Here is a 20,766-nt window from a genome sequence, read left to right on the forward strand (position 1 = left end):
AGTATTCAAGATGTGGGCATATCATGGATTTATATAAGGCAATAAGATATTCTCCGTCTTATTCTCTATCCCTTTTTTAATGATTCCTAACATCCCATTTGCTTTTTTGACTGCTGCTGCACACTGCGTGGACACCTTCAGAGAACTATCCACGATGACTCCAAGATCTTTCTCCTGATTAGCTGTAGCTAAATTAGCCCCCATCATATTGTATGTATAGTTGGGGTTATTTTTTCCAATGTGCATTATTCTACATTTATCCACATTACATTTCATTTGCCATTTTGTTGCCCAATCACTTAGTTTTGTGAGATCTTTTTGAAGTTCTTCACAGTCTGCTTTGGTCTTAACTATCTTGAGCAGTTTAGTATCATCTGCAAACTCTGCCACCTCATTGTTTACCCCTTTCTCCAGCTCATTTATGAATAAGTTGAATAGGATTGGTCCTAGGACTGACCCTTGGGGAACATCACTAGTTACCCCTCTCCATTCTGAAAATTTACCATTTATTCCTACCCTTTGTTCCTTGTCTTTTAACCAGTTCTCAATCCATGAAAGGATCTTCCCTCTTATGCCATGACAACTTAATTTATGTAAGATATGGCTGCATTACATTGGTGGCATGATTCCTGTATATTTATCTTGTTAAGTGCTTGGTGATCCTTGGGCAAGTCATTCCATCTCTCTGTGCTTCAGTGACCCCACCTTCAACAGAGGGATAGCGCTACTAACCCACCTGCCAGGGGAGCTGTTGTGAGTTTCAATGGCTTTGTAAAGCACTTTGAAATCTTCAGGTGGAAATTGCCATTTGTTATTACTGGACGAGAGTTCACATCTCTGCAACTCATTCAATCCTTGATGGTCAACAAGGGAGTCAACCATGATAATAGTTATGGCGAGGTGGACACTTGTCCATTAGACACTGAACTAAGCCCTTTCAGGGACATGGAAGGATTCATCTTCCCCTGAGTAAAAGCGAGAGGGGAGACAAAATCAAGGAAAGTGTGAAATATTTGCAGGTAGGTGTAGTTTGGGAGTTGAATTTTTCTCATAGTTTCTTGTCTTATTTTACCCACCAGTCATCATATTAGCCCTCTCTGATTAAGTTAAAAATTGATAAAGGCAACATGTGTCTGAGCACAGCAGCAGAGTCCAACTGCCCAGGAGCACTAGAGACAGGGGGAGAGTTAAGATTCTCAAGGGAAAGGTTTCAGGGTGGGAATTAAATAATCTGGAAGCAAATGACTCCCTGAAGAGCAAGGCTCCTGCATAGAGTTCTTTCAAGAGGCTGGAAAAGCAGCAGATGCGGTGAAGTTTTGAGGCTGGTGTCTCTTCCTCTATGCAAGAGGAATCATGAGTGGATGCTGCCCTCTATAAGCCATTCTGCACACAGCACATTCTCCACACTCATGCTTGGAAAGATACCATTATCCCACCTTGATCCCACAACCCGTCATTACCCAAGTGTATGCAGTGCGGGCGCCACATTGCCGCGCGCCGTCACCTGTGCAGAATTAATAGATGCCCTTTTCAACAGACAGGATGCATGTTACAAAAGGCTCCCACTCTTGCTGGGCAGGCAGGGAGTGGGGCTGCCAAGCAACACAGACTCACCAGCTGGCAGCTCAACACTCCAACGGTAAGAATGCTTAGCAGGTATAGAGAACTTTACACCTCAAAAGCATCGTACAAGCATAGTGAAATTCATCATGATTAAAGGAACACTGTCGGATTGAAAATGATTGCCAAAAACTTTGAATTTGGGTGCCTAGCACGCACTCAAAAAGTGGGCTGATTATCAGAGCAGCTGAGCAACCGGAGCACCCACTGCCGTTAGTAGGAGCTATGGGGGCTCACCACTGCTGAACATCAAACCACTTATTTAGATGCCTTACATTCAACACCTACGTTTTGACATTTCTGGCCTGACAATTTAAAAATTAATTTCCTCACCTGTGTTTGAACACCTTTGAGTATAAAAATTATTTTAAAATAATTTTAAAAGTCTAATCAACTTTTGACCATTAATGCTGTTTGCCTGAAGAAGAAAAAGCTTAGTCAATTTCCCTCCTCAAAACTCAACTCTGCCAAAATGCCTACAGAAAAGTGCAAGCTGATGACAACTAGGCAGGTGATGAGTTATGACCACTGCTACTGAATGACTAAGCATTTTGCACATCCTATAATTTGTTACTGTCTCCCCCACCCTCACCCCTCAGCCTGCTTGTTTGTCTTATCCCCCTGTTTTGAATGGTCTTTTGGATTGTAAACTCTCTGGGGCAGGGACTGTCATTGTTATATGTCTGGTTTCAGAGTAGCAGCCGTGTTAGTCTGTATCCACAAAAAGAAAAGGAGGACTTGTGGCACCTTAGAGACTAACAAATTTATTTGAGCATAAGCTTTCATGAGCTGCAGTGAAGTGAGCTGTAGCTCACGAAAGCTTATGCTCAAATAAATTTGTTAGTCTCTAAGGTGCCACAAGTCCTCCTTTTCTTTTTGTTATATGTCTGTACAGCACCTATCATGATGGGACCCCAACCTGTGTAGGCCCTTCAATACTACTGCAAATGTTAAAGTGGCAGCAAATTTCCATGTCTGATGCACTAGCACAACGCTGCAATGTTTGGGTTATAAACACAGCAAGAGGAGGAAGATGAGTGACATTCACACAAAAATACTTACAGTAGAAACTGAGTTATGAATACCTTGGGAATAGAGGTTGTTCGTAACTCAAATGTTCGTAACTCTGAATGAAACCTTAAGGTTGTTCTTTCAAAAGTTTACAACTGAACATTGACTTAATACAGCTTTGAAACGTTACTATGCAGAAGAAAAATGCTGCTTTTAACCATCTTAATTTAAATGGACAAGCACAGAAACAGTTTCCTTGTCGAATCTTTTTTTTTAATGTTCTCTTTATGGATTTTTTTTAGCAGTTTACACTTAACACAGTGCTGTACTGTATTTGCTTTTTTATTTATTTATTTTTTTGTCTCTGATGCCTGATTGTGTACTTCCGGTTCCAAATGAGGTGTGTGGCTGACCAGTCAGTTTGTAACTCTGGTGTTCGTAACTCTGAGATTCTATTGTAATTGAGTTTTAAAATAATTTCAAGAAAACCTTCCTATTGATTGCAGATCTGGGGCCTAAAGTGACTTGACAGAGTTCTTTAACTATGCTCTGTAAGTACATTTGTGCCTGCATGTTGCGTATGTATATTTGTCTAAAAACACAGTAAAAGGAATCGACAAATTAAGAGAGTACATTTTGCATGAACCACAAAAAAAAAAAAAAAAAAAAAGTAAATGAACACTCAGCAATAAGAGACAAAACCAGGCCAAATTAAAAAAAAACCCCTCATCCAAAGGTCAAACACAACAGAAAATTGATTGATAAATTAAAGCATTCTCTCTGCAGCAAACCAAAGGATACTGCATAATGTAGCAACACACATCGAACTCCCCCTTCCTGGCCTGAAACCTGCACTGCTATTGCCCTCTAAGACCTGATGGAATCATCCTCCAGCATTGGAAATCCACAGCAATATACCCAGGAACTCCCCAAACAAACTGAAGCATTATCGCACCATTAGGGTTACTGCCTGTACATGAGGTCACGAAGCTGATAGTGTCTTTCTCTGGCTGACAGTGGTAAATTATCTTGACTAATGTTTCGCTGGGGGCTATAAGTTAGTTGCCTGCTGACTCTGGCTGTCTGGGAATCCCCTCTGGATAGATTTACTTGTAGAGAATCACTCAATGCAGGCTGCCACTCTGGACTGTTCAAACAAACACGTTGTGGCAGAAAGAAAATTTGTGTAGCAAATAAGCATAAATCTTGTTTTTAACTGTAAACTATAAAAGGTGTGAGGGGGAGAGAGAATGAGGGCACAAGGTCCTCTCCAGAATACTTCGTCTCCATGCAGCTTTCAAAAGCTGAGAATTCCTTCCAAGAAGGCTGCACACTATTGCTAATCCCGAAACACAGACTACGATTCTGAAACTTGAAAAAGTCCGAAGACCCTAACTGTGCATGTGTCCTGAGTGAGATGGAGTTTTAGTTAGTCAAAGCAAGAAGCTTTCCAATGGAAATCCATTCCTTGCATTCACTCTGAAGGCCAGTTTCAGGCAGAGGAGAGACTTTCAAAAGCTCCTATCAGGGGTTCTTAATAGGACTGTCAAGTGATTAAAAAAATTAATTACGATTAATTGCACTGTTAAACAATGCCATTTATCTCTTTATCATGAAAGTTGAACTTACAAATGCAGAATTATGTACAAAAAATAACTGCATTCAAAAATAGAAAAATGTAAATCTTTAGCCCTACAAGTCCACTCAGTCCTATTTCTTGTTCAGCCAATCGCTCAGACAAACAAGTTTGTTTACATTTGCAGGAGATAATGCAGCCTGCTTCTTGTTCACAATGTCACCTGAAAGTGAGAACAGGCCTTCGCATGGCACTGTTGTAGCTGATGTCGCAAGATATTTACGTGCCAGATGCACTAAAGATTCATATGTCCCTTCATGCTTCATCCACCATTCCAGAGGACATGCGTCCATGCTGATGACGGGTTCTGCTCGATAACAATCCAAAGCAGTGCAGATTCACATGTTCATTTTCATAATCTGAGTCAGAGGCGACCACCAGAAGGTTGATTTTCTTTTTTGGTGGTTCGGGTTCTGTAGTTTCTGCATTGGAATATTGCTCTTTTAACACTTTTGAAAGCATGCTCCACACGTCATTCCTCTCAGATTTTGGAAGGCACTTCAGATTCCTAAATCTTGGGTCAAGAGCTGTAGCTATCTTTAGAAATCTCACATTGGTACCTTCTTTGCGTTTTATCAAATCTGCAGCGAAAGTGTTCTTAAAATGAACATATGCGGAGTCATCATCCAAGACTACTATAACATGAAATATATGGCAGAATATGGGTAAAACAGAGCAGGGGGACATACAATTCTCCCCCAAGAAGTTCAGTCACAAATTTAATTAACGCATTATTTTTTTAATGCGCATCATCAGATAGAAGCATGTCCTCTGGAACGGTGGCCGAAGCATGAAGGGGCATACTAATGGTTAGCATACCTGGCACATAAACACCTTGTAATGCCTGCTACAAAAGTCCCATGAGAATGCCTGTTCTCATTTTCTGGTGACATTGTAAACAAGAAGTGGGCAGCATTATCTCCCATAAATGTAAACAAACTTGTTTGTCTTACTGATTGACTGAAAAAGAAGTAGGACTGAGTGGACTTGTAGGGTCTAAAGTTTTGCATTGTTTTATTTTTGAGTGCAGTTATGTAACAAAAAAAATTATCTACATTTGTAAGTTGCACTTTCAGATAAAGAGACTGCACTACAGTACTTGTATGAGGGAAATTGAAAAATCATATTTCTTTTATCATTTTTACAGGGCAAACATTTGTAATAAAAAATAATAATATAAAGTGAGCACTGTACACTTTGTATTCTGTGTTGTAATTGAAATCAATATATTTGAAAATGTAAAAAAAATCCAAAAATATTTAATACACTTCAATTGGTAGTCTATTGTTTAACAGTGCGATTAATCGCAATTAATTTTTCTGAGTTAATTGCATGAGTTAACTGCAATTAATCGACAACCCTAGTTCTTAGGGCCATTTTTTTGGTGGCCTCAGAGTGTGGCCACTAACCCCTACTGGTGGCCATTCTGACAATTTTTCCAAGCCGAAGCCATGCTGACCTGGGCTGAAGCCCAGAACCAGAGCCCAAGGGCTGAAACCCGCTCAACACACACACTGGCCCCACATGTCCGCAGAGGCACTGCCCAGAGCCCCCAGGAGGCTGTGTGGTGGAGGGCACTGATCCCTTGCTGGCGGTGCCAGCAAACACCACGGCAGCCAGGAGCAACAGCTGGGCGCTGCTTGTTCCTCCCACCCCACATGTCAACCCAGGAGGCTTTCAGGGCTGCAGAAAAATCCCCTGGTGGCTGCATGCGGCCACAATGGCCACATTTGAAAAACACTGTAGAAGACCTTTTATTCTATATCACCTTTTAATTATCACTTCTTGGATTTTGTATGCACTTAATGATTCATTCAGAAAAACAGCAACAAGCTTGGGCCCTGATCCTGAGAGATGCTGAATGCTCTGAACTATAATTGGCTTCACTGAAGACAGTCAAGACCTTGCAGCATCAGGGCTTTAAGCCCAATTCTGCAGCTCTTACCCATTCAATTCAATGGGCTTGTTCATGTAATTAAGGGCCCAGGACTGAATAGCCTGATCCTGTTTGGTCCCAAGTACCCACAACTTCCACTGACTTCAGTTTGAGCTGAAGGTGCTCAGACTTTGGGTTCAAGCCCTTAGCTTCTCTCACACAACTCTAATTGAAACTCTCCCTCAGCCTCATCCATAAAGGAAGGAGCTACTGGTAATGAGCAAAGCTGGGAATGGGAAGATGAAACAGGAAGGGCCTAAACACACTGTTTTGTCTGCCACTGAATGCTAGACACTCAAATCCAGCCAACTGAGAGAGGATATAAATCATGGGGCGAGTCCAGCATCCTAGCTCCAGTTTCTGTTCCCAGAGGGTTTACCCAGCATAAATATTTACTATGCTTTTTACTGGTTTTGTTGCTCATTCACATGGCTCTGACAAAACCTTTGGCACTGGGAGCACCCAGGAATCTAACTGTCCTTCCCAGATACTCTGTGCTCACACAAAATGACCGAGATCCATCTGCGCCCCAAGATGCTTTTAGAAAGAATATTTAAGGCTCATGGAAAGGTGCCAGACAGCCCAGGAGACTGAAGTCCTGTTTGCCCACAAAGCATTTACAGAATGGGTAGCGGCAGGGCAAGCTTCCTCATACACACCTCATCCATGTCCTTGAGAGCCCCCTCTCAGGGCGAGAGGTCAAGTCAGTCTCCATGACCCCTTCAGCCTTTGGCACCTCTGCTCAGACTTCCAACAAGGTGACAGACAGCATAATCGCCCAGCAAACCTAAACATTTACTATAACAGAGGGAGACTGCAGGAATGAAATATGACCATGATACAGGCATCTATCCCCTAGGAACTGGACTGAGACCACCGACTCGTTCCACATAGGACACCAGGGTAGCTCTCAAATAACTTCTGATCACCACAAAGGTGATCCGGATTAAACCAACAACCCACTAGGAAAAGGATTCACTTCCCATTCTCCAATTCCTGCATTGCAAGCATCATCACATGTGCAGACCACCCTTTATGGTAACCACAGTACATCCTGGATCATCCAATACACTCCTGCCACATGGGCATCTCTGCAAACATACAGTGCCAGCACTGGTCTCCGATCTGAAAGCACAACCAGGCCTTGGCTCACACAAGTTCCTCTAAACATCCTTTCTCAAGTCAACTGTAGTGTCAGGATCCCAATATAAACATTACCGCTGTGAACTGAACCGAACCTCGCTGATGGTCCAGGAAATCAAACCCAGATACAAACACCAAACTTGTTGACTGTAGCTGTGAGATCAACTTGTAGGATTAAGAGCCTGGAAAATATTGTGGATACAACTGTTTAATTCTCCTTCCCCCCTCTCAAATTTATTTTAATTCACATGAAAACGGTGAAAAAAAGAAAAAGGAAAAATTAAAGCGGCAACCCTATAAAAACAATGAAGCCAAACTGTCTCCATGTTCTAACAGGCAGCAAAATGTATTTCCCCCAGGAAATTCAGATGGTTCCAGAGTAGACTGTTTTGCAGCCTACACTCGGAAAGGCTTGGAGTACAGCAATGAATATCACTTTAAAGCACTCCCTTCCCATGTTAACTCAAAAATAGCACTGCAGATGAAGCAGCCAGAAGCTTTCCTGAACACATACGTAAGTGCACAGTGAAGCACCTAGATGAGGATGTGGTCTAGTTATTGGAGCAGCGGACTGGGATTCTGGATTCTATTCCTAACTCTGCCACCATCTTGCTGTGTGACCTTGGGCAAGGCATTTAATCTGTGTCTCAGTTTGCTCTTTTGTAAAATGGAGATACCACTTATACACTTCACAGGAATGTTATGAGAATTAACAAACTAAGGTCTATGAAGTGCTTGGAGATCCTTGGATGGAAGGGGCTGTATAAGTATCATGGCAACTACTAAAGGGGAAGGAGAAGATGAAAGGATGATGAGCCAGAAGGGGTGCATGAACGGCTTAGAACTTCAACGGGTATCAGCTAATTCTACACTCTACATTCAACAGCAATAATAACCCTCTTTACAATATACTCTGCCTGGGCCCATTAAGCAATGCCCATGCTCCAATGCCTAAGCCCATCACCTGCTACATGAAACAAAAGGGGAAACACCACAGTGACAAGAGAAAGAGAAAAGCTAAGTGATTCTGCAAACACAAGAAAAGGTGTAACTGCTAAGGGACGGGAGGAAAAATATCCTGTTCTCCATGCCAAGAGTCCTCACTAGAAACCGGTTCAGTGATTACATTTACAAACAGTGCTTCTTCCAGACACAAAACAGCAGGTGGGGAGCAAGTGTCAGGAAGACTCAAGCAACTTGTGGAAGGACCTCACTTAAGTGCTTTTAAAGACAGCAAAAAAATAATGGCTCTGGTTTTTCAGGTTCTCTCCCAACCTAGGTTCAGGTCAGGAGACTGGATATCTGTGTGCGTGTGTGAACTTTACAATCCCTACTTATGCTGCTGCTGTAGGTTTGGCAGAAACCAGATCCTGACATCAAACACACTGGAGAGCTATTGAGAAACACTTCTGGGATGGCAAGTTAGATTTAAAAAGCTACACAATGTGACTGCCGAGAGACCAAGAAAAGAAGATAGATTAAAAGAGAAAGAGGAGAAAGGAGAATGAAAAAAGGAATGAGAGAGAGAAGACTAAAGAAAAAGGAGAAGGATAGAAAAGAAACAAAAAAGAGGAAAGGAAAGTTCTGATATTTTAACCCAGAGCGGGGTTTTGTCCTCTGTAATTAGGTCTTTTACACATCCCAGGACTTCGCTTTCAGTGGCTACAAAAAGACAAACCTATTCAAATTCCACATGTACTCAGAGCATTATGGGAGATGGCTGCACATACAAAAGCCGGGGGCAGCAAAAAGGGACCCAGCAATGACAGCGATCAGCCGGACTCAAGGAGAGGTTGATCCCACACCAATGATGACAAATGCAGCTGTAAACAGCAGCGGAGCGAGATGCTGACACTCTGTAACACAAGGTTACGCTTCCCACCACAGAGCTACAAGGCAAATTTTAATGGGCCAAGACGGACAGCAGGGAAATGAGTGTCCGCTCGCCGCTGCAAAAATTACAGCTTCGCCCGCCCCCTGTCCATTCCCCACTATCAATGCTCTACCACAACGACCTCTCATTAGAGAGGATTTTTTAAACGTGGACAGTTTATCATAAGAGGACTGGACAGCTCAAGGGATTAATAATGGGACAAGGAGCCCCCAGCCTCCAGTTTAGTTGTTCCAATCGCACTCAGGTCACAAGTGGCTGAAACTGGAAGTATGCAATGGCTGTAAGGAGACCAGAATGAAATCATTTGGTATGGTTCCACCTTGCAAACCCCCAATAACCCTGACAAGCTGTGTTGTAAAAGCCCATAATGCAACAGAGAACATGCATATCCTGTTTGCCTGATCCTGCTGAATGAGGAATGCCTCCTGCAAGATACTGAGCACCAACGGCTCCCACTGAAATCAACAAGCCTGAGCCTGCTCTCTTGCTGAAACTAGTGGGGTGAAGGGTGCTCAGCAGGTAGCACGCACCATTTAGCACCATGCACGGGTGGGTGCTTGGCTAGCCCCATTCAAGTCACATGCAAAATGCAAGCAGGATTAGACCCTAACATGGCATTGGCTGACCTGGCATAAGATGCCTGCCTTCTACCTTCTTACCCCACAGCTATCCATGAAAGCACTCTCCTCCCTCCATTTCAGCGAGAACCCATCCTGTGACCTACTGAGCAGTCCCCAATGAAGTCAAAGGGATTTGGAGGTACTCAGCAGATTTTGGTGACAATTCTTTTCTCTTCTACGAGTCTATGAAAACAGGCCTCCCCCTTCTGTTGCTTTATACCAACCCTGAAGTGAGTGGGGCTAAGCCCGGATGCAGGGCTCCCTGCCCAACATAGAGCCCACTTGTGGATTAGAGCCAAATTTTGTTCTGCTGTTTATGTGAACATTTTACAGTCTTGTGCTGTCACAGGATGACTGGCCTGTAAGGGTGAGCTAGGACTAGTGCACCTGTGCCTTATCAGCACACCCCCAGTGTGGGACAATTAATTCAGTTTAAAAAAAGTTTCAAAAAGAGTTTGAGGGCCTTCTGGAAAGGAGTGTAATTGTAGTAATTAATTGTGTGGAGCAAAGCAAATAGAGCTGGGAGCTCAGCAGTAAGGTGGGATGGCCTAGGGGTCAGCAGTGGCTGGAAAGACCCACCCAGGATCAGTGAAGGGCTGGTAGAGCAGAAGCTGAGCTCCGGAAAAGGGACTGTGAAAAGCAGCCTGGAATTGAGTGAGACTGTGACCCAGAAAGGGGTTGTGGGAATCCCCTACCCCTCTAGTGGGAAGAGGACTGGGACACAGCTGAGGAGGCTGGAGTTTATGTTTAGTGTTGAACAACCTAAGGAGATATCAGGGGAGAAGAACTGTGTTTGCCCAGATGGCGAGGCTGGGAGAGACTGAATAAGTCCTGCTGAGAGTTGGGGAAAAGAGACGGTTGCTTTCTCATTAAACCAAGCCCCAAGAAGGGGGTTTTGTTGCATGATCCCAGACTCACTTTTTTGTTGAAGTGTCCCTGGGAGAAGGGAACTACAGGATGGACCCTGTGTAGCCACTGAGGTAGTGCAGAGCACGTCCAAGCCTGTGACAGGTGCCATCTGCCTACAAGGCTGTTGCTGGGCCCAAGCCCCACTGTATACATGGGGGGAGCGGGCATTTTCATGGGGGTGCAGGAGCTGCAGAAGAGAGTGTGGGGTATGTAATCTGGCTCACAGAACTGAACTGTTCATTTAATAAGGCTTCTACAGATACTCAGCTAAGCAATAATGACTCCTAAGCAGATGTGACAGAGGCTCAGAGAGTTTAATATACAAAATTAATTAAAAAATAAGGAGAAAGGCTCCACCTTTCAACAGGGCTCTGATTACCCCAAATGCAGGATTCACCATTATGTGATCAGAGTTAATTTTGGGGTTCTTTGTTATTTATATTTTATATCTATATACACACCCACACATATATAGCTTAGAGACTAACCAATTTATTTGAGCATAAGCTTTCGTGAGCTACAGCTCACTTCATCGGATGCATACTGTGGAAAGTGTAGAAGATCTTTTTATACACACATAGCTATTACCAGCAGGAGAGTGGGGTGGGGGGAGGTATTTTTTCATGCTTTGTGTGTATAAAAAGATCTTCTACACTTTCCACAGTATGCATCCGATGAAGTGAGCTGTAGCTCACGAAAGCTTATGCTCAAATAAATTGGTTAGTCTCTAAGGTGCCACAAGTACTCCTTTTCTTTTTGCGAATACAGACTAACACGGCTGTTACTCTGAAACATATATAGCTGTTTTCTTTCCTCTGAACACTTATATAGCTCTGTATAAAGAGGAGAAAATATATTAATTAAATAGAAGATAATGTTAGAGTTGGCCTGGAGAGAGAGCGACTTCTAGACCAGTGCCAGCTGTGAGGATTTGCAGCCTGCTCTGGGCTTCCTGGAAAAATATACTCTCAAAGAACAGGACATCAGCAAGAAACAACAGAGAGGGCAAATCTTGGCACAGGGAGCTTCAACCAATTAGGACATGCTCACAGTGGTATGAGGCAAGAGGAATGTTCATTACAAGGCTTGTGTGCTCAGATTTCCAAATTTACCAGTCCATGAGCAGCATCCCTTCTATAAGATGTGTCTTTAGCCCCACTTTCTAACTCACCGTCTCTAAAGAAATGCTTCCTTCCTTTAAAAAACAACTCCTGGATGCTCCAGCCAAAGAATCCAAGACACCAGAGGTTTTAATGTTACCAATGCAGGGCCCTTACAGAAAGCAGTTGGGGCTTACCGTTACAGACAGAGAGCCTGGTCCCACATTCCTCATGCACCCAGAACTCCCACTGAAAACAGCACCGAGGGTAAGCTACTGAAGAGACTTAAAGAGAGGAGTGATGTGTTGTTTAGAGCAGCAGAGGGGACAATTATTTTAGCAGTGTTTTGATTGGGCTAGAGGGCCAAGGCGAGAAACCAGGAGATGGTAATATGAAGTTATTGCAACCCAGGATAGAAAAATGGTGGCTCAATTCCCAACCCACAGCACTGTAAGAAGATGAAGTTTCTCATGGTTATCATCACACACACAAATCCCAGAGCCCTTTCCAAAACAGTACAAGTCAAAACATTGGATCACATGCAATACCTGCTGCCAGCAACTTCTGAGTTCACTCCTGGCTTATTTGAGCATACAGTCAACTTGGGATGAGGTTTCTGAACAGGGAGGTTTGTTTTATTGGACAGTAACCTTCAGGACCCAAGCTCAAATCATGTCTCAGAGGTTTTTCTTCAATGGGTTCAGACTCCTCACTAATACACACTGATCAACAGCACACACTATGCACATTTAAGACAGCCCAGGCTCAGATAAGCAAGGAGGACTGACTGACCCACAACTAACCCCTGAAAAAGCAGGAGGTGATGGGCAAAGGCCATAATTCAGAGGTCACCAGCCGGGCAGCATGGGATGGTTTAGACTTTTTTTCTCAGCACAACACGTGCACCTAAGAAGAGAGAAAGTACTCATCTAAAATGGTTCAACTAAAGGAACAATTTGTAAAACTCAGTTTAATAGTTTGAAAGGAAATTATATTCTGCATCTCGATGAACTCACCAGTGGCTCCCGAGACACGACATTCTCAGTTCCAGGAGAAGAGCCAGTCTGCAAAGAAGAGGGAAAAGAAGAGTGATGTTACAGTGCCACCTGATGGACACATCTAAAAATACTTGTATGTTAAGGCCCCACAGCACCCGACCAGGATCAGGCACTCACAACCATTGACATGAATGGCAGCTCTGTCATGAACCAAAGATCACATGTGACCCAAAAGGCCTGGACATCAGAGATGCTAAGCTCCTGCAACTTCCATTTAATCCAATGGAAGCTGCAAGCGCTCAGCACCTCTGAGGAGTCATTAGTTACCATGAGTCAAAGAAATCACTGACAGACAGATCAGTCATGCCATTTTGAAAGAAACATACCTGATAATTACACTTCAGAATTCAATAGCAAGGTGACCTAGTGGACAGAACTTGAGACTGGAAATCAGTATGCCTAAATTCCTAGCTGCACCACTGGACTCACTGTGTGATCATGGGCAGGCCATTTCCCCTTTCTGTGTGAGCCTCAGTTTTTCCACGTGTAAACTGAAGATAACATTTCATCCACCTCCCAGGGCTTAATGTTTGCAAAGTGCTTTGGGTTCCACGAGGGGGCGGGGGGGGGAAGTTGCTATAGAAGTCCAAAGTATTGTTATTAAATTGAATTCAAAGGTACATCTCTCTGGTCCAGTGTTTTATTATCCTGTGTAGAAAGACTGAATTTAGTCTGAAGTTTGGCATATCCCATCTCTGGAATAGAACAATGTTTTGCATTTCTTTAGCATCATTCATCCAAGGATTTCAAACCAAATTCATGTTAATTAATTAGACCTCACAGCAACTTTGTGACTTTGACTAGCCACATAGGAAAAGGGAGATGGATTTTTTTTTAAACAGTGAAAAAATATTAGGAAATTTAATCATTAAGTTCCAAAAACCAAACACTGTCTATTCCACATCCCATTTATCAATATGGGGCTGAATTTATGAATGATATTTAACACTTGCATGGGAGTTTCTATTTCCAAAGAGCTTTACACTTAACCAAGATACCAAGGTAACAAGCACCTTAGAAATATAGTCAAGTTCATGACTCCGCAGTGAGCTTAGAATTGTCACTCTTGTGTTACAGATGTGGAAACAGAAACACAGAGAGGTGAAGAGAGTTGACTGCTATGTGACCTGAAGCAATGGTCAAGCTGAACTTAGAACTCAGGAGATTCTAGCTTTCAGGCTCAGATCATACTTTAACCTTGTTAACTGCCTCCACAGTCCAAAAGCAGAAATAACTTTATCAAGGACCCATGTTTCACCAGCACAAAACACAGAGGCAAGTTTAGAGCACAGAGGCCCCTTTCCCTAGCACAAGCTGGAGTTTTGTGTGCATGCAAGACCCTCAGCTTAAACCATCAAGTAACACCACAAAGTCTCAGCCCATATCTACACTACAAAGTTATGTCGACCTAACTTACGTTGGCATACAGCCACCACACCGCTTGTGTGTGCACACTTGACTCCTTGCGTCAGCGGTGTGCGCCCTCATCAGGTGCGCTTGTATAGACTGAATTATCAGGGTGGGGCATTGTGGGATGGCCCCTGAAAGCCAGGAACAGTTGTGTGCACTGATACTGTGTTGACCCAATTACATCACCAGTGACTCTATGCTGCTCGGGGAGGTGGTGTTACTAAATCGGCGCAGAGAGACACTTACGTCGGTGAGAGCGTAATTTAACTGAATACACTTCGAAAGCTAGATCGACACAAGGCAGCTTATGTCAACCTAACCGTGTAGTGTAGACCAGGCCTCAGAGACCTTCTCCCCCATTCTGTCTGATTCACTCTTATACAACATATCACACCTACTAAGCATCTCAGGTGTTTCCCATGTTAAAAAATAAGGCCCTGCATGTTAGGAACAAGCATTTACCACAAGAGGGTGCCAATAATTCACTTCACTGCAACTTCATTGTTCTTGGTCATACTTGCAGCAGTACCAGGACTCAGATATATCCTCTAGGTCCCCATATTGCAGGCCCCATTACCCTTCTATTTGAGTGCAGGAGACAGTATTACATGGCACCAAGACAAGGGTGTCCAAGTGCTAAAGTGCATGATCCCATCTCCAAGCTACTAAGAGGGACACTATCTCCCCAGCTACAAGCTCTTCTACTGGCCTCACATTCACCCTCTCTTGTATATGCACCCCTGCTTTTGAGATTTTATAGCAGGGTCAGGACAAGCCACCAAGTGAGCTTAAAGTCTCGCCTCCAAAAAAGTGGGGAAAATCTAGAGATTAAAACAAAAATACAGTTGGTGTGGTTTATTTAGAGATCAGGGCTAAGTTAACCCCTTGAAGACTGCGGACAGCTGCATACCTCATAGTAAATACTCTGTAGTCTGGCTGGTTTTCTGGAAAATGCTGGTGTCCAAAGGGTTAAGATCAGGAGGAGGCTTTCAGGAAAGGGAACCCACAGAGTAGAATATCAAAGTGTGGTGGGGCCACCTTTCTTCAGGACTTTGTGGGAATTTGGTCAAATGTTTAAGATGGGAGCTCAGGTATAAGGATCCTGAGTCCTACCTGCTCATTTTTGTCACTCTAGGAGCCTTGGGAGTGGCCTTGTGGTTATCTGGTCTGGGGAGCTAAGCAGAGTTCAGTTAACAGCAGTTATGAACAATCTGCAGAGAACGATGCTGGAAAAAAACCAGGTTCACCTTCTGTCAGCATCACCCCTTCTGAGAGATGAAACTGATAACCCTGCAGTCTCCCCCACCTTTAGCAGGTGGCAAACTAGAATTTCTGCGTTGCTAAGCACACAGCACCAAATCCAACCTCTAACGCAATTCCCAACAGTTTGGACAGCTAAGATTTCACTCTTCCAAATCTAGAAACAATGTTGCAAGCTCCGACTGTGCATCATCTGGAGGACGGATATTGAAACATCCATTTACCTATTTACTACCAATGAGTGTGAAGTTCTCTCTAGTGAGTTTGAGGATATAAGCAGCCAATTTCTGCAGATTTTAAGCTTTTGTTTTTTTTTTTAAATTAAGTTTATGGCCCTTATGATTGCAGAGAAAACCTACCAAACATGAAGTGTAACTTACGTAATAGTGACTGCTCAAGTCTGCAGTAAGTCAGCTCCAGTGCCTCTGCAGCTGCTCATTTCTGATGCTTGGGAAAGCTGAGTGAACGGACACAACATTAGACTGTTTTTCTGCTGTTCTTTGGAACCCAAGGGTTAAGCGTGAAACTTACAAGAATCAGGTCAGGTTTACCATGTTGATGCCTGGGAAAGCACCAGAAAAAAATAATGGAGGTGTTGCCTCCAGATGTAGCTTGTGGCCCTCCCCAAAATCTTTCCTTTTGTCCTCTGGCTAACAGGTATCTGGTGCACCTTTCAAATCCTGGTGAAGAACAGTAGGAGTCTGTGTGTGATATAGGTCTCCCTTCTACAATCCTGAGGGACTACACATTAACAAAAGCCTACATTAGAGCAGACAGATCCTATGAGAGCGGAACACAACCTTGCACAGCTGGTGAGCTACTTAGTCAAAGGGAGTCTATAAACTACAAAATAACTAGGGCATAGAGTCTGAGGCCATCTCACCACATATTGACACAATGCCACAGCACCAAGGCCACAAGATCCTCCAGGACTTACTTTGACACACTGGTACCTCTTCTCCCCATGCTCTCACCCCAACACCTAATGTACTTAGGCGCCATTTTGGGAGCCCTCTTGTGGTTAACACTTATGCTGTCTCTGGTGCTGACTGAAAGCCCACTGAAGTCAATGGAAAGACTCCCATTGACTTCAATGGGGTTTGGATCAGAATTTCTGAGAACAGGCAGAGCAAAAGGCACACTGAAAAACCCTTGATGAAACCCTAAAAGCTACATGTGGCTATGGAGCCATTTGTGGAGCATTACTCCTCCACTACTCCACAGATCTTCTGCTTACAAAAACTGGTTATTCAGAATAAGTATGTCTGGCCTTTCTGTAGCTCTTTCCAAGGAATTCAAAGCAATTTTGCGAGTACTAATTAAGCCTCACACACCTAATGTGAGGTTTAGTTATTCCTATTTTGCAGATATGGAAACTGAGGCAACAAGAGGCTAAGCGATTTGCCTAAGATCACAGAGCAAGTCAGTAGCAAAACATAGAAAAGAACCTACTTCCCTGACTTAACTACTGCAGATTGTACAACTGTAGGACATTCCACTAGTGCCCTAAATATGCCCATATGCACTTTCTTCTGGAGTCTAACCAATATTTGCTGTAAACTCACTCAGCACATGTGGAACATTTGGTTATTCCTGGACGTTGTCTGATGCTGGATGATTAACTCCTCCATAGAAAGTGCAGGTTATTATGGGAAACCATACATTACACTTATCAATAGGAATTTGAATTCTGAATACTCATAGGACAAATACTGAAGCACTCTGAGAGCTGCCTTTAAACAGACTGACCATATGCATCTGACTTACAAGTTATTTATGGTATTTCGATTGTATCAGCCATGTTTACTATTGTTTTTAATGGAGATGGAGATGGTGATGGTGCATTTCCCTTGCAGCAAAGCTTTCAAACACAAGAAACTCAAGGGACAATTCAAAGTTTAAGGAGCTAGTCTCATATGACATGGAGCATTTCTCCTCCAGTTCACAGGCTGAAACAATATATTACTGCCATGTGATGGCTGTTCAGGAGGCTGGATGTAGAGCTCAGGTGTCTACATTACAAAACACCCCGTCCCTTGTTGCAGCCTCAGCAGAAAGGCCAGAAGATAAACAGGCAAGAGACACTGGCAGATTTGGGGTAAGCTTGCCTTGATATTGCCTCTGAAACAATTAGAGGAATTAAGACTCTGCAGCCGTAAAAGCACTACATTTGCTTTGATTACCTCCTCCCCCAAAACAAAACAAAAAACAGCTGGGCATTGGGACCACCCCAGACCAGATTAATGTGGCTTTAAAAGTGTTTTTAGCCACACATGTAACATTTTAATATTTAGGTCCTGGTGGTCTCCTTTATCTCCACGCTTAATCATAGGTATTGCATTGGTAAGTATGAAAGGTGTAGATCACCAGTGCCTTCCATCTACATCACCATCTCTCCTGTTTCTGTCTCTGACATTAAAATTAGATTCCGCCTGTCCTTAGCCCACTCTGCTCTGCGGCATTATACTGCAGAAAAGAAAAACCTTGTACACTGCAAGCATTGTGCTTATGGGTTATCCTACCCTAGTGGATGCAGCAACCATATTAGTACCAAGTCCCATGTGATGGTCTATACTATTATGGTCACCACTTTTATTAGACTATGATAAATTTTGTATAAAGTGTGCCTTGGGAGATATTAATTGAAGACTCATAATCTGCTGAATATTATTGTCTTGGTAAAATGTGTGTATCAACATTGTATGAGAACATATTAGATTCTACTAAGTATCTTTGTTATAACATGCTCCAAGGTTAAGACAAGCAGGCACAAACCAGATTTTCCAGAGACAAAGACACACTGGCACCCCCAGACAGTTATCAACGAAGTCAAGAGGGTTATCGCTTACTTAAGCAGCTATTCTCCACCAATGGGAAGGTGTGAATAAGAAATTTACATTGCATCACAGGAACGTTTCAAACATCACATCCACAACAGACTTCAGGTCACCGTGACTCAGCAAGGATGTTTCTAGCACAAGAAATTGAGTTATAAAGCGGGGCGGGGAGAGAACGACTTGATTTTACCTCTCCTCCTCCTCCCACCTCTATGCTCATTACATCAATGACTCTCAAAGAACTGAACTAAGTGGGGAGTGGTCCCAGGCTGGAAGGAGACCCAGCCTGTGAAATGTACAACAGCGTATGCTGAGGCAAACCCTTTGCTTCTACGTTCACTTAGCTTGTTAAGTCATGTATTAGCTTGCCTATTACTCTTTTATTTCTTTTGTAAACAATCTTGACTTTTATGCATTATCACTTATAACCACTTAAAATATTTCTGTAGTTAATAAACTTATCTAATTGTTTTATCTTAACCAGCACGTTTTGACTAAAGTGTGTGGGAAGCTCCATTTGGGATAACCAAGACTGGTGCATATATCATTTTCCTTTGATGAAATGACAGACTTTCTATGAGCTTGCATTGTTCAGTAGTGTGCTGCACAGTACAAGACACACATTTTGGTGGGTGTGGGGGGAGACAAGGCTGGGACTAAGAATTTGCAGGTATCCCCCTGTATGTAATCCATGAGTGACTGGTCACAATGCTCATGTACAGTAACTCCTCACTTAATGTTGCAGTTATGTTCCTGAAAAATGTGACTTTAAGTGAAACGATGTTAAGCGAATCCAATTTCCCCATAAGAATGAATGTAAATGGGGGGGTTAGGTTCCAGAGAAATTTTTTTTGGCCAGACAAAAAGACTCGGCGCCCCCCCTTCCCCCCCGCCTCCTGCCCACGGCATTCAGCTGGCTTGTGGCGTTTTCGAGGCAGGAGGGAGGAGCGAGGACTTGGCGTGCAGACTCCCCCTCCCTCCCCTCCCTTCTAAACGCCGCAAGCCAGCTGATTGCCGTGGGCAAGAGGCAGGGGAGGGAGGGGGGAGGCGCGCCGAGTCCTTGCTCCTCCCCCCTCCCTCGGCAATCAGCTGGCTTGCAGCGTTTGGGAGGCAGGGGAGGGAGGCGGAGCCTGCACACCAAGTCCTTGCTCCTCCGCCCTCCCCCCCACCTCCTGCCCATGGCAATCAGCTGGCTTGCGGCGTTTTGGAGGCAGGAGCGAGGACTTGGCATGCAGGCTCCCCCTCCCTCCCCTCCCTTCTAAACGCCGCAAGCCAACTGATTGCCATGGGCAGGAGGCAGGGGGGGAGGAGGGGGAAGGCACTGATCCATGGGGTCTGCTGGCAGGTGGGAGGCACTGGAGTGGGGGCAGCATAGGGAGGCTGCCAGCTGTGGAGAAAGCAGGCAGCCAAACAACGTAAGAGTGGAGCATTGCACAACTTTAAACGAGCATGTTCCCTAATTGATCAGCAACGTAACAACAAAACAACATTAACCGGGATGACTTTAAGTGAGGAGTTACTGTATTTAGTTGGGAGTGAATTTGCATGCTGAAGGCTGTCTGAGCAGGCCAGGTGAAGAAGTTCTGACAGCATAGCAGTGTAAAAGGCACCCCATGTTAGAGAATTAAGGCGACACAGCTGTTCAGTGGTCCAGACTGTACCCTGGGGGAATGCCACACCCACTCAGACAGCAGCTCCATAGTTTTAATCCTTTTCTCACTCACACAGACATACTACATGCTAACTTCTGGGTGACAAGAGTCTCAACTTGTGTGTGTGATTATACAGCCAATTAGGTGTCATTTGTATCCCAAACCAAGTGGCTTGGAAATTTAGAACATTGTTATCTAAGCAACAGCATCATTGCCAAATGTTTTAAAAGAAATTTTAGGTTTTCCGGTGGTATAGGGATTCAGTGTTTGTTAGAAAAATCAGAGGCCAGGGCTGGTGGCTTGCTGAGTTGAGTCATCAAGTCTATTGCCATAGAGTTTAGAGTTAACAGAAAAGCTGATGCCCAAAGGAAAATTGGAAAACTGATTTTTAAAAACAGTCCTGCTCATCTCTTTGCACTGTCTCTCTACTCTTCCCCTGATTTTATTATTAGGGACATTCACAGAAAAGAAGGATCTTTGTTGTTATTTGATTTATTAAAGGAGGCACTGTCACCGTCCATGAGTCTAAGAGGGCACCAAAAGTATATTTAATAAACAAAAAATAAATCTTTTACAAACCCCAATAGAAACATTTATGGCCTTTTTAGAATTTTAACAGGAATCATGCTGAGTACTAAGGGCTTGTCTACACGTACATTTTATAGCGCTCTAACTTGCTG

The 20,766-nt window shown here is 43.5% G+C and overlaps 1 protein-coding gene across 4 annotated transcripts in view; it reads right to left on the minus strand.

Moving 5' to 3' along the window:
• PEX14 (peroxisomal biogenesis factor 14) overlaps window positions 1–20,766 on the minus strand; it is a 196,956-nt gene that overhangs the window by 167,554 nt on the left and 8,636 nt on the right. For 2 of the 4 annotated variants that reach the window (XM_043531590.1, XM_037881462.2), the window contains exons 2-3: window positions 12,886–12,933; window positions 10,779–10,956 (exon numbers count right to left, since the gene is read on the minus strand). In XM_043531590.1, the coding sequence (XP_043387525.1) occupies window positions 10,779–10,956; window positions 12,886–12,908 (201 nt within the window). In that variant the 5' untranslated portion in view covers window positions 12,909–12,933. The remainder of the gene's footprint in view (window positions 1–10,778; window positions 10,957–12,885; window positions 12,934–20,766) is intronic. The other 2 variants (XM_043531589.1, XM_027826787.3) reach the window with 1 other exon arrangement.

The sequence above is a fragment of the Chelonia mydas genome, chromosome 18 (genome assembly GCF_015237465.2).
Source record: "Chelonia mydas isolate rCheMyd1 chromosome 18, rCheMyd1.pri.v2, whole genome shotgun sequence".
NCBI classification, from domain to species: Eukaryota; Metazoa; Chordata; order Testudines; family Cheloniidae; genus Chelonia; species Chelonia mydas.